General features: G+C 39.7%; 1 protein-coding gene across 1 annotated transcript; it reads right to left on the bottom strand.

The window, feature by feature from the left end:
• Positions 1 to 336: 336 nt before the first annotated feature.
• Positions 337 to 13,632, bottom strand: LOC101465260 (ras-related protein Rab-25). The gene is made up of 6 exons (XM_004573544.6): positions 13,522 to 13,632; positions 13,328 to 13,430; positions 5,295 to 5,490; positions 3,036 to 3,229; positions 2,220 to 2,300; positions 337 to 967 (listed from the first exon to the last, which is right to left on the bottom strand). The coding sequence occupies exons 2-6, from the start codon at positions 13,362 to 13,364 to the stop codon at positions 852 to 854; spliced, it is 624 nt and encodes a 207-aa protein (XP_004573601.1). The 5' UTR covers positions 13,365 to 13,430; positions 13,522 to 13,632; the 3' UTR covers positions 337 to 851.
• Between the last annotated feature and the right edge of the window lie 68 nt (positions 13,633 to 13,700).

Below are 13,700 nucleotides of genomic sequence, written 5' to 3'. Positions count from 1 at the left end.
TAGAGCTTCAGTGGACACATTTTTAGGTGCACCTTGTGAGTATTAGCTTGGACTGCCTCGGTGCGGCAGAGATTCATCAAGGTACTGCAAACATTTCTCAGATTTTGATCCATATTGACATGATAACATCAAGAGATTTGTCAGCTCCACAGCAGTGATGTTAATCTCCCATTCCTCTGTGGAGGGATTTGGGTACAGTGAATTCCTTTAGTGTTCACGTAACCAGTTTGAGATGGTTTGAGCTGTGTGTCATGGCAGGTTATCTTGCTGGAAGCAGACATCAGAAGATGGGTGCACAAAACCCACAAAGGGACAGACACAAAAATACACAGTGGGTAATTTGTCTCCATTTATTTCTTAACAGATATGTAATCAGTCTCATCATAGATAACCAGCTGGAGCACACGCTCAGCAGTGACAGCAACACTCACAATGAATACAAACATTTCCACCAATCAAGCTGCTGATTATAAGAAAAAACATTGAAACATGCGTCCTCATATTTTAGACATCATACACACTATGATGTGTTTTCAATTCCCTGAATGGATTATGAATAATCTGACAGGTAACACAATTTAGTTTCACCTTTGACCTTTGTTCAGTAGTGAAGAAGTAACTTAAAAGACTGCTGGTGGTTTCCAGCTCCATCTGTTCACATTTTCAACTGTCGTTTTAATGCATCTTACCACCATGCCGGCTCTACCACTCTTAAATCAGTCAATTCAAAGTTGCAGCATTCAAGCCAGAACCATTTATACTGGTGCCTGAGGTTGCCTCCAACAAATTCCAGCTTGGGGCAAAAGGAGGAGTTCCCCACCGTGACGCCCGAGTCCTGAAGGATGGTGGGGTCAGATGTTCTTGCAGCAGGACTTCTTCTCTGTGTCTTCTGCTTTAGGGCTGTTCAGGGTAACTGCACTCATGGGGCCTCGGACCACTTCCTTACTGCTTACCTTCTTGTGAATCTCTAATGGCATGAAATTGATATATATATGATGGCGCAGAAAGAATGAAAAAGTAGAAAAGTGGTTAACAAAATAAAACACAGTAATACCATGGTTCTGGGCCGCACAAAAGTATAGAAGGCTATGATTAGAAATTTACTAATAACTGGCACGTCCACCATGATTTTCTATGCTATGTAATAAGCAGCGCTCAAACCTTTCAAAAATGTGGCTCCACCACTGTGCTTGACAGTTGGTCGGAGGTGTTTGTGCTCATATATTGAGTTTGATTTGGGTCGTCTGTCCAAAGCACATTGATCCAGAAAATGTGTGGTTTGTCCAGATGCAAGAGAAGAGGCTTTCTTTTGATTACTATTCCAAACAAGACACACTTATTCACTCTTGTTCTAATTGTACTGTCATGAACTTTAACCTTTAACATGCTAACTGAGGCCTGTAGTCTCAGAGGTAGCTTTTGGTCCTTTGTGGTTTCTCTTAGCATTGCATGATCTGATCTTGGGGTGAATTTGATGAGACCTATCCTCCTGGGATATCTGGTAACTGCCTTGAATTATTTCCACTGCACAATGATGGACTTTAAATTGTTTGTAAACGGGTTTATAGCCCTTCTCAGGAGTTGCTTCTCCAAAATGTCTTTCCTCCATGGCAGCTGAATGCTCCAGGCCTGCGAGCCTTTTATACAGGTGCTCACACTCGCCGATGATCAGCTGATAGCTGACAGCTGAAGTGCATTTGAGTAGCAACAACCTCTTAATTCCTATAAAAGCAGTACGGGTTAAGTTTTGTCAGTTCTGCTTATATTTACACTTTTGTCGTATAATGCTATCATTGTTCTTCACTGGCTTTTGTTTACTGTGTCTCTTTTCTTCTAATTGGGATCATTTTCATCCTTTTTTTATTGTATATTTAATGTATTCTTTTAGATTATTTAATCCCTTACCTTCCTGCTTTTCTTTTTCTTTATTAAATTTTTATTGTTACGTTTGTCTTCTGTAAAACATTTGCCTGTGAAAAGCATGATATAAATAGATATCACTGGATTTCCTGCTGTTTCTGGAACATATTCTATATTGGAAAGAGGAACTGACCACAGGAGTGGAAAAATTGGTAAGAGTAAGGGTAACAGATGCATAATTTATAGTAAATATTCACAAAATGTAGGAAAAGGAAAGGCAAGGAGAAATGGCATTCATTTATATCAGCAATATAAAAACACATGAAGCATGTGTAAACATAAATAAATATATATATTACCTGCTAAGACAGTGGTAAATGCTGCTTCTACATTTGTAGAATCCAAGGCTGAGGTTTCCAGGAAGAAAAGGCCTTTCTTCTCTGTATTAATAATGATACAAACATTCATGATTAAATTCACATCTGTGCTTATTTTATTTTTCACTTTTATCAAATTGTGTCTCTAGTTTTAACATTGGGGTGTTTGAAATGCGCTCTGTAATAACATTGCATACTCTAGCTTTAATCAAATAATAGGAAATTAGAGCCACAAAGAATGATTGAACAGGAATTTGACTTGATTTCATAGACACAGTAATAGTCTCCATAATTATCAGAAATTAAATTCTGCTGCAGTCCTGGATGTGAATAAAGCAAGCACAAAAGTGAAAACATAATCATTTTTCACAAAAGTTGATAACATTTCAAAAACATCAAAGATGTTTTGCTTTGGAAATGAAATGCAGGCGCAACATTTTTGAGTAACATTTCTTAGTCTTTATAATTCTCTGACATACGTCTTGGGGTTTGAAGCTGCATTTGAACATCATTATATGTTGGAAACATAGAATTTCACTCTGTATCAACATGTTCTTCTTTAAAATCTCAATCTCCTCTTCTTGCAAAAATCATATTTTTGCTTTTAGTTGTTGCTAAAAACAGGAAACATGCAGCTGACAGGTTCTGTGAAATCACAGAGATCCTTTCTGTACCTTTTCTCTCAAGTGAAATGCTGTTCTCAGTTTTGTTGGGGCAACACAAAAAAATTCCCATTAACGGTAAATAGAACAGAACACATGCACTAATTTCTAGGTTTAGCACTTGTTGACTTTGTACCTGCAAAGTCTTTGGCCTCCTCATTAGGCACTGATCTCTCTGACTCCAGGTCAGTCTTGTTGCCTACCAGCATTACCACAATGTGGGGGTCAGCATGTTCATAAAGCTCCTTTAGCCAGCGCTCCACACTCTTGTAGGTGAGGTGTTTGGTGATGTCATAGACCAGCAGGGCTCCAACAGCACCTCTGTAATACCTGTTAGGATGAGGCAGCCTTTACAGTTGCACACAGAAATCTTTACGCTTGAACTAAGCAGCTAAATGACAGCGATAATTATGAAGTGATTTAAAAAAAAAAAATCAGATTAAAAATCATCAGAGTGACATCGTGTTCATAAGGAGGGAGTAGATGGACATATGTACTCAAGTGCTTATGGTATTAGCTTCAGCTGTCGCCAGTATGGAAGCATAATAGGCAGCTCCTGCCGCCGTCCATTGAAAAAAATTAATTAATGACTTCTGATTGCTCTGAAGTTACGAACCAGTCAATACTTCCCCGACAATCACAATTCTGCTCTCCTCTTCCAGCAGCATAATTAATTCCACTTTAATAGGTTTTAGCTGCTTGTTACAGCACAAATGGGAAATTCCATGGGAGTGAGAATTTGCATACTGGAATAAGTTGGCCAGTAATTACTCAAAAAGCCACGCTGTCAGAAAAGAGCTAATCCAGTGGTGTAGCATATCCTCAGATTTCCCCGTGTCTTAAAAATAAAACGGACATGGTTCTATTGTTTTAAAACCCGTTTCCACACTCTTAATCCTTCTAGTTTAATTAGGGAAGAAAAAAAATACTGAATCAGTTGGAAGAGAGAAGCACTGAGTGTTCAAAGGAACATCACTGTCCTAACAAGTGGATTTTAAATGTGCCAGTTGGAAAGAAAATGGAGACAAGAATGTGCTTGTGGTTTTTCAGGTAATGCGGGAGGTAACCGAGGATCAGCACCTGTCCTCGTGGCTGTTTTGGCTGATAACAGCACCGCCTTAAGATGTCGACATACAGGTTTGCTCAACAACTAAGCAGCAGGAAAACAGGCATGTGGACTGCAAAAGCATTGTGCGTGTCGGTTTGCAGGTGTGCATAAAAGTCACACATTTTTAAGATGCATTCTTAATGAAGAACACATATTAGTGACAAAAGAAGATTGCAATGTGAACCATTATTTTATACCCACCAGTTTAGATTAATAAACTTGATTTAAGACAAGAGTTGCACATACTGATTGTTGATTTTAACAAACACTGATTGCAGCAGAGTTTTCTGCATGTGCTAGCATTCAGATAGAATGGCAACCTGCCCTGACCTATGAAAACTGGAGTCTCTAGTTCCCCCTATCCCATATGGACTGATACAATGACCTAGATAAAATAGGGTCATGCAAGATGACATGACTAGGTTACAGCCTCCTAATGTGGACTTTGTAGGTCTATAAAATGGGACTGTTGTATGACAACACTGATGTTGACAGACACCTTGTGCATAATGGTGAGACTGTGGTGACAGCTGACAAGAAGGCATTATGTGACATCCTGGAAAAAGAATGTAATGATTTTTTTCTGGACTGTAGCGTTATTCATTAGTGAATTTAGCTGTTTCAGCCCAACTACGCTGGCCAAGTGGGAAGCAAACTGTCAATACAGATCATCTGAGGGAGTTGCCTTTGTGTCCTGTTAAGCACAGGATTTTTGTCACGCCTGCTCCTGCACAAGGACACAGTTGGTATGCGTAGTTGAGTAGAAAGAAAGTAGTTCCTACAGGAACCTGATCAAAATGACGTAAAGCAAACATGAAGCCAGGGGGTCGGAGTTGGCCTGGCACAGACTTCGATCCGGCACACTGGATGTTCATAAGTTGTGCAGATTTTCCTACTGATAAAGACTTCCCCTGTAGCCATTTAGGCTATGCCAAAGTAATTAAATATTAGAGAAACAATTAAAGAAAGTGCTTTTCACTATCTACTATAGAAATTTGTGATTTTTTTACAACTCAACAGTTTAAAAAAGGACATTTTCTGTCAATTAACAAATGACAGAACATAACTTGTTCACAGTGAAGTTTTACTAACACGACATCTGCAGACTGGTTCTTGTTGACGTTGTATTTTGATAAGCAGGAATGAAAGTTCACATCCTGATTTGAACAATAACCCCTATTATGCATGTGCATTTTATAATTACAATATAATTACTGGGTAGTGAGCTACCATAACCTTCTGTAATTATTCTCATTTATTAGTGGGATATTAGTAGTATATACTCACGCAGATGTGATGGCCCGGTATCGCTCCAGCCCAGCAGTGTCCCAGATCTGAGCTTTGATGGTGAAGTTGTTGAGCAGCACTGTCCGTGTGCTGAACTCCACCCCGATGGTTGTGCGGCTGTCATGGTTAAATTCATTTTTGGTGAAGCGGGACAACAAATTGCTCTTTCCTACACCAGACTCTCCTATTAGAACCACTGCAGAGGACAGAGAGAAATTTTAATTAGACATTTCTTTTTTTGTTGAAAGCCTGCACTCAGCCATTGCAAAACTAACAAAGCCAATCCCCCGAGATCCACTTCATCCTTTACAACCATTTTTGTCTTATGCCTAGGTGTGTCTCCTGTAGTTGCTCCATAAATCCACAGTATTTGCTGTCTGACATTGGGCTAATTGCACAATCAGGAAATAACTTCATGGTGAAAGAGTTAATTATTTGAGCTAAAGCACGCAGAGGAAAGAATGCAGATAGAGGGCAAACAGAGTTAAACGCCTCTGCTTAGTTGTAGTTTGTGGGGTTTGAGTATATCTCAGTGTACACTGGACGAGAGGGTGGCTGTACAATCAGCTGCTTATTTGATTTATTAACAGCAGTAAATAAGTGTGACAGTTTATTTTTTCTTTCACAGTTTGGCTTTAGGCAGTGTTTTTATTTCTGAGTGAAGCTGTGCAGCACACAGATCCTAACCTTTTTCTGGGCCGTTCATTGTTCTTGGTGTGACTGATTAATATTTTTAAAATGTATTTTCTTTTAATGCGCTGCAGATTGTGTTTTTTTCTCCTTCATTTATAAATTCTGTGAAACACACGTTTCCCTCCTGGAAAACTGAAAGCCTTTGGGGTCTTTTTCTCTTTTCCACGAACAAGCCGTTGTTTTTGGAAATAAAACCATCTGCAAAGTTATTCCAAATCAGGTGGAACGAGTTCAACTGCTACTTCCTTTTTGCCAGAGCAACCTACCTACTGAGTAAACAGGAGAAGTAACACAGACACCCCCTGTGTACATGTCAGTGACTAATATTTGGGTTTCAGTTGTTAAGTAGCTGACTCAGAGAGAAAAAAGAGGCTTGGCTTAATTGACAAAGATAAAAAAGTATGACCACACAAAGAAAACAGAAAAAATGAGACCAGTGAATAACTGGATAAGATGAAGTTACATGTAACTGCTGTAGATTCAGTGAGCCAAGGTGTTATGACATCTTCAAAGCCATTAATTATGACATACTGTTTTTGATATTTGTTAACCCCATCTTGTTCCTAATCTCAGCTTCAGCTCATTATTAACGAGGAAATACAAGCCTGATGTCTATACTTCCTGCCCGGATGTGGCTCTAAAAAATGTAGTTTTTCTGTATCTTTATCTGTATTTATCTTTATCTAGATTAGTGTAAATAAATACTGAAGAGGCAAACAACTAGCCTGGCAATGTTGTCCCATAAAACTAAACCTACTCAGTGCATCAAATGTCATTTTGTAAAGAGTTTCTAAAGGTGTTTTAAGGGATAAATCAGTGAAATTTTAGATGTGGTAGTGAATAGATTTTTTGGATAGAGTCAGCTGGCAAGCAATTTCTATCCATGCACATTATAAAAAAACATCAATGCAAGAAGTTATTCAGTGGTTTAGTGAAACTTTTAAGTTTGAGGTGAGCTAAAAACCCTACCAATGACAGAGATGGTTTACCTGGGCAACCAGAGCCTGGACCGACCGCTATAGTGACCAGCCGTCCACAACAAAGAAATGCGTGATGTCGGGGTGTACACATGTCCAAGAATAAGAGGATTCTACAAAAGTATTATTTATTTATTACATAAATAACTAGTGAGTCTATGATGTCCCAGTGAATATTAAAGTAAAAGTTACATTTTAATAATGTTTTAAAATTACTGCGCAAATAAGTTCCATGGAGCTCTACACAGACAGCTGCTGAGTGGTAAGTCTGCCTTTGGAAACAGGGATGTGAAGTAAACTGGGACTGTTGTCCCAGGAGGGCCATACCAGTAAGCTTATACAAGTTCAATTTAATAAATTTGGGCAGAATTGAGTTCAGCTTAGTGGTGCAGCCCTCCACAGCAGTCCCAGGCTCTCATATGGCTCCTTGGAAACATTAATTCCCCACCCCCGTTCATCAGTCTAACTATTACAAACGTGAAGAGCTTATTTCTCCCTGCAACTGCATGGAAAATTTAAATCAAGAATTCTCAAATAGCAAAAGATAAATTTTTTTGTGTATATGTGCAGTTACCGGGAAATCTAAAGTACTTAAAGATTTTTATCACGAGACTAAATTCAGCATTTGCCAGTTTAAACTCACATATGCTGAAAACTGTTATTTTTAGAGACAGACTCTCAGCAGGGTTGAAGATATTTAAAGTAAAGACGTGATCAGTTCTTCACCTTGATAGCAGTAAATTGTTGACTGCATGAACACGCTATTGGAGCTGTAGCAATGTTCCATTACCACGCTAAATGCTGAGAAAACAATCTCACCATAAGATCTAGTTCTTCGTAACTGTTCTTCATCATCAGGGTTGCCCATTAATGCAACGTGTTAATTTTCCACTTCCATCTGCTGAAAAAGCCGGTGTGATTTACAATGTCAGAGCAGTTACTAATTTAACTGTGGAGTGACACTTTTTTTTAACTTATCTTCTTTTCTAAGTCTTGCGAATGAACTTTGAACCTTGTCTAACATGGCCAACAGCTTTCAAAAATGTGAAAAAGAACTCCAACAAAACCAAACAACAACTGAGCAAAACTCCATCTGCTGTTTTGGATTTATTGAAAGCTGCAGAAAAGCAAATAAATTCTGGGAGATTGTTTTCTCCACACTGCTGTTTCCTTGAATCAACATCAGTCAGGGTTTGAAAATAATTTGTTTTCCTTTTTTTAAACTCTCTGAGCCACAGGACATAAAAAGTGCTATTTTCCGCACCTTAACACCGGCTGAGTCCCATAAAATCTAAAAAGACAAATAAGTAAGCTGTGCCTATGTTTGACCTGAAGTCTGAGGTCCTGCTGAAGAATATTTTAGGTTATTGTTCACCAAGATAAGTGCGCTGCTTTTGCTCCCCCCTTTTCTCCTTGTCTACTGAGTAACTTCTAATCAAACAATGCCTCATGTTTCCATAGCAACACAGGACAAACGGCCTTCGAGCATGTGGCCAGTCTGGTTTGATCCTGAGGAGGCCAAAAGCTTAAATTTTCACTTTCTTTGCTTTACTTTGCTGTCATGACCTTCAGGCCTGGAAATGTAGTTGGTGTAATGTACACAGTTCTGCTGCAGGTTGAAACTAAACACCTTAACGGGTGAATGTAGGGTTCACTTACAGCAGTGGGAGGAGCTTGTGGTCTGCTGGTCATCCCCCAGGAAACACTTCATTTGGGGAATTTTGCTGAAGTCTTATACACCAGTTAGGACCTTTTACATGTTTATGGTGGAAAGGCTTCTTTTTGTTTGTTTCTTTCTTTAAGAAAAATAAAAATCAGGCGTGAAGCTCTCTGGCATTCTGTACCATTGTCATAAGATAAGATAAGATAAGATAAGATAAGATAAGATAAGATAACTCTTTATTGTCATTGCACAGTCATACATAGTACAGTAGTACAATGAAATTGGAAAAACTGTCCTACGTCGGCACTACATATAACACAACATGACACGATATGACACATCACAACGTAACAAACAACACAACACAGTATATTAACTTAGTATAAAAAAGAAGAATAAGTGTATGTGTATTGCACACTGTTATTATTGCACATTAATTATTATTGCACCTTGTTATAAATATAAATATTATTGTTATCGCTTTAAACATTGTTACCTCCCCCTAAAAAGTCCAGGGAGGTATCCAGTCAGGTCAGCTATTTACATTGATCAGGGCTATTGCCCTGTTGTAAAAGCTGTCCTTGAGTCTATTTGTTCGGGACCTCAGCAGCCTGAACCTCCTGCCAGACGGCAGCAGCTTAAACACCCGGTGTCCTGGGTGTGTGCAGTCCCGTAGGATGTTGCGTGCCCTCTTGAGACAGCGAGTGCTGTACAGGTCCTTCAGGGAGGGAAGAGGATGTCCAATGATTTTTTGGGCCATGTTGATGACCCTCTGGAGTGCCTTTCTGTGTGCTGTGGTGCAGCTGGAGAACCACACACCGATGCAATATGTCAGCACACTTTCAATGGAGCAGCGGTAGAAGACGGTCAGCAGCTCCTTCTTCAGGTCCATTTTTCTGAGGATTCTCAGAAAGTGGAGACGCTGTTGGGCCTTCTTTAAGACCGCAGAGGTGTTAGAGCTCCATTGGAGGTCTGTGTCTATGTGCACACCCAGAAACTTGAAACTGGAGACCCTTTCCACGCACTCCCCGTTGATGCTGACAGGCTGCAGCTCGGACTTCCTCCTTCTGAAGTCAACTACCAGTTCTTTTGTTTTGGTGGTATTGAGGTCCAGGTTGTTGTCTGCACACCAATCTGACAGCCTCTGAACTTCAGCTCTGTATGCAGTCTCATATAATTATTCTCAGCTTTTCTATTTAATATTGTCCCTCCCGAGTTAGCACACATGTGGGTATGATTAACTCTTTGGTCCCTGTGAGAGCTGAGGCTTCTGTCCGATATCAGTTTTATTTTGTTTGAGCAGCAGCCTGTTTCAATATGCACGTAGAGCCAAACCTGCTGTCATTTCTAAACACCTGGACTTTATAGCTCAAATACGATTTTGCAGGATTTGTGTCCATGCTCAAAACTCTCTGCAGTTGCAAATGCTTTGGATGATTTTTATAAATCATTTACATTTCAACTGGCTTTAAATCTAAGGAGGACAGGCAACATTATCTTAAGATTAGTCAGCAACCTAGCAAAAACACTTCTGAACAAAGAGAAAAAACTATTGCATAACTTACTCTACTAACTACATTTTCCACAAAAGGTTCAGTAATAGCGCTTCCACCACCACATTATTTATTATATTTTATTAAGATGCCATGGTACACACCCTACAATGTTTCCTGTAACCCAAATATCATGTATACAGTGCATGTAGTGTTCTTTTCTTGTATATTGTTTTATTTACTTTTGCACCTTTGTAATCATAATTCTTAATTTTACTGGGGGACAAATGTGTGCGTGTCACCTCAACCCTGCCTTCAGATCTACAGTTATACTTAACAATACCAAAACCACATTAAATGTTCATAATGGCATCCTACATGTTCATTTGAAAGAGTCAATATTAGTATGTACATAAGCCTGCTAATTAATTTTAATATCTAATTACCAATTCAATTTTATTTAAATTTATACAGCAAAGCATTTTAGGCAAAATGAAGAGACAGGAACACCAAATTTGGCGCTATATAAATAAAACTGAATTGAATTGAACACTAATACAATACCTCCTTTTCCAAAAATCTGCTCAAACTGATTTCACTGATTAGTTTCTTTGAGCTATCGTTGGATGGATTGAGGCCTGCACACATGCTGAAAAAGGCCTCTAGTTTTGGTTTGGTAGATTTGGTTTCCTGGGAAGTTTGTTAACGTTTATCAGCCAGAGAAACATCCCTTCACTGTCAAGATCAATACTGCAATAACGAGTGTCCATTAGAAGCAAAACTTCCAGGGAAAAATGATTTTTAAAACCTCATTTTGGTGAGAGCTCTTTTCAGAAACACAAAAACTTGGTGGTGATGTGCTGCTCTCGCTCCTCGTGCATGCAGTAATTTGTCCTACAGCAGGATGTATGATGGTTTACAGTGTCTGGATGGTGACCACTGGTTGCACACTACTTATTATGAGGCACAGTTAGATACTTTTAGTGCACTATTTAGGGTATAATGATACTTGGTGAATATCTGAAGATACACCCACGTTTGCTAACACCTTAGGCCAATTAACCAATTGACTAACATGTCTTTGGACTTTGGCAGAAATCTGGGGAACCTGGAAAAATCTCAATACAGACCAGCAGGTTCACACCCAGATCACTGATGCAGTCAGGCGGCAGCACAAACCACCGTGCTACCCCTTTGTAAGAGTTACTATGAGTCACATTTGCATCTCATTGCCTGTAGGCCTTTTTCACAACAGATTATTTGTCTTGTCAAAGCAGGAAAAGCACAGGTATGGATTTCACTACACCAACAATGACCCCAGCTTCATTAAGTGTTTCAGTAAACTGGTCCAGTGAGCCAGCATTCACAGTGCTGAGGCTCTCCTTAAGCAGAAGACAGGAGTCATTAATGTGATGAATTCACTTGTGGCTGCGTGCTGATAAATTAAAATGTTTGGTGTGAAAACACTGTGGAAGGAGTAGCCAACACACGCCTGCATGCTTTGGTTACAATAAAGCCCCCTTTGTCCTGTGAAGTGTTTAAAGATTAAAGTCTTTATCATACCGACAGAGTTTTTGTGGCAAAGCTGTGTCGTGATTTTTAAGATTCTTTTTCGGTTGTTCTGATTTTATCTGGGAATATGGACACAGAGCGTTAGGACATACACCACAATGCTCTATAATCCACAATAATACCATTTGCTGGGTGAGTCTGTGTGTGATCCCAGTGCCTTTGGAGGCAAATGTAGACCTGAGGTAGGGGGTCGGTGTGTGGACAATGAATAGTTGCTGTAGCATCTAAATAAATAAAAAGCCTGCTATTATGACTTGTCCTGCCTATTATACTGAAGTACAAGGTGAAGTATATTTTGCACTGTAGTGTTCTGCAGTCGCGTCCATCTGGCCACAAAAAGCGTGGGCGTCTGCAGGGCTTCGTGTTCACTAGCTGATTCGGACTCTCACATTCATGGAAGTGGAAACTCACACTAGCATGACAGTACGTTTCAGACTGGGTTTTTTTTTTCTTTTTTTGGATATGATGTCACAGAGAGTGGGTTGCTCTTTCTGGCTGTGGATGCAGGAGACCCACTGTGCTGTTCCACCCTCCTCCGAGAGGGGAGACGTTCAGAAAAAAATGTATTAAAGCTAAAACTGAGGGGCTGATCCAAGGCCCAAGCATGACTCATGCAAAGCTACTTTAATTCCAAGAATAAAGATGAGCTCATTAAGAGAAATTCAGCACCTTAAGCAGCAGGATATTAGTTTTTCCATTAATTGGGAGTCTGTGAAAGTAGACGGTATCAAAAGTTGGAATAAATGAAGTCAGTGTGTATGGAAATGACTTAAGCAAAAAAAAAAGAGAAAAAGTTCTCTGCCCATAGCAACAGCCCCAACTTCCTGAATGTAAATTTTCAATGTAAATTTGAATCCACAGACTGTATATAAAAGATGGCTACAGGCATGGTGAGGTCACCCACTGGTTTTCCATTCTGCTTTTCCAAGCTTCTACATTAGCGCTTTGGTCTGGCTGTTAGTTGTCTTCATTATTATTAATATTATTATTATAGCCCCGGTTGTGTCCACTTGGTTGAAACGTGCTGGTCCTTAAATGCTACCATGTGGAAAAGCACGATAGAGCAAATACTTCCTCTGTTGTGCAGACTGAATTCTAAATAAAATTATTAAAATGTGCTATCAAAGCTAAAGCGGGTGATTTTTTTAATAACAGAAAATAATTTGTTTACAGTGAAGATTTACTAACGTGACATCTGCAGACTGGCTCTTGTTGACACTCTAGCTTGACAAGCAGGAATGAAAGTTCACATCCTGATTTAAACAATGGCCCCTATTATGCATGTCCGCCCACAGAAACAATATGCTGAAATGATGATATCACTACAGTACTGCTCGGCTTTGTTGTATTTCACCTGGAGCAAATATTTCAAACAGCTGACTGAGCTGCATCCAGAGACCTACTGTACGTGCACACTGTCGTGCATCACTGTGTACCGTTTATTACTGATCTGTGGCATTCTGTTGACACACAATCATGCATACTCCTCTGCTCTTGTTCCTGGAAACTGCCAAGTTAATCATAAACAAGGAAGTATAATTAGAGTCCAACTGGACATTACTGTGTGATACCTTTCTGACACTTTGGGAATATGCCTGGTGATTGACTAAAGCGTGCAGAAGGATATTTACTCACCCTTAAAGACAAAGTTGTAAGCCTCATCTGACCCCATGTTTTGTCCATTCAGTGTTGCCTCCTCCCAGTTTACAGCAGTCTGATCACAGGATGTAAGATGACACTGAGCAGAGACCAAAATCAGCTTGACTTCAGGGAAGAAACTGGCAGCAAAAAAGGTTTTAACACGAGTGGCAGTCAACAGCTTTCCTGACCTTCACATCCTTCCCCTCCCGTGTGAGTTAAGAGAAGGCTGACTTGTTTAAACAGGACATGTGGAGCGTATCCAGGTCGTTCTCCTGCAGCAGGCGGGGCCTGAGTCAGGAAAAGGCAGAGCAGCAGTGGAGGTGTGTCCAAATAATGGAGTCACTGCAGGGCAGGTTGGACAGGTGGG

Source organism: Maylandia zebra, linkage group LG11 (genome assembly GCF_041146795.1).
Source record: "Maylandia zebra isolate NMK-2024a linkage group LG11, Mzebra_GT3a, whole genome shotgun sequence".
Classification (NCBI taxonomy): domain Eukaryota; kingdom Metazoa; phylum Chordata; class Actinopteri; order Cichliformes; family Cichlidae; genus Maylandia; species Maylandia zebra.
This window is presented reverse-complemented; position numbering and strand designations above follow the sequence as displayed.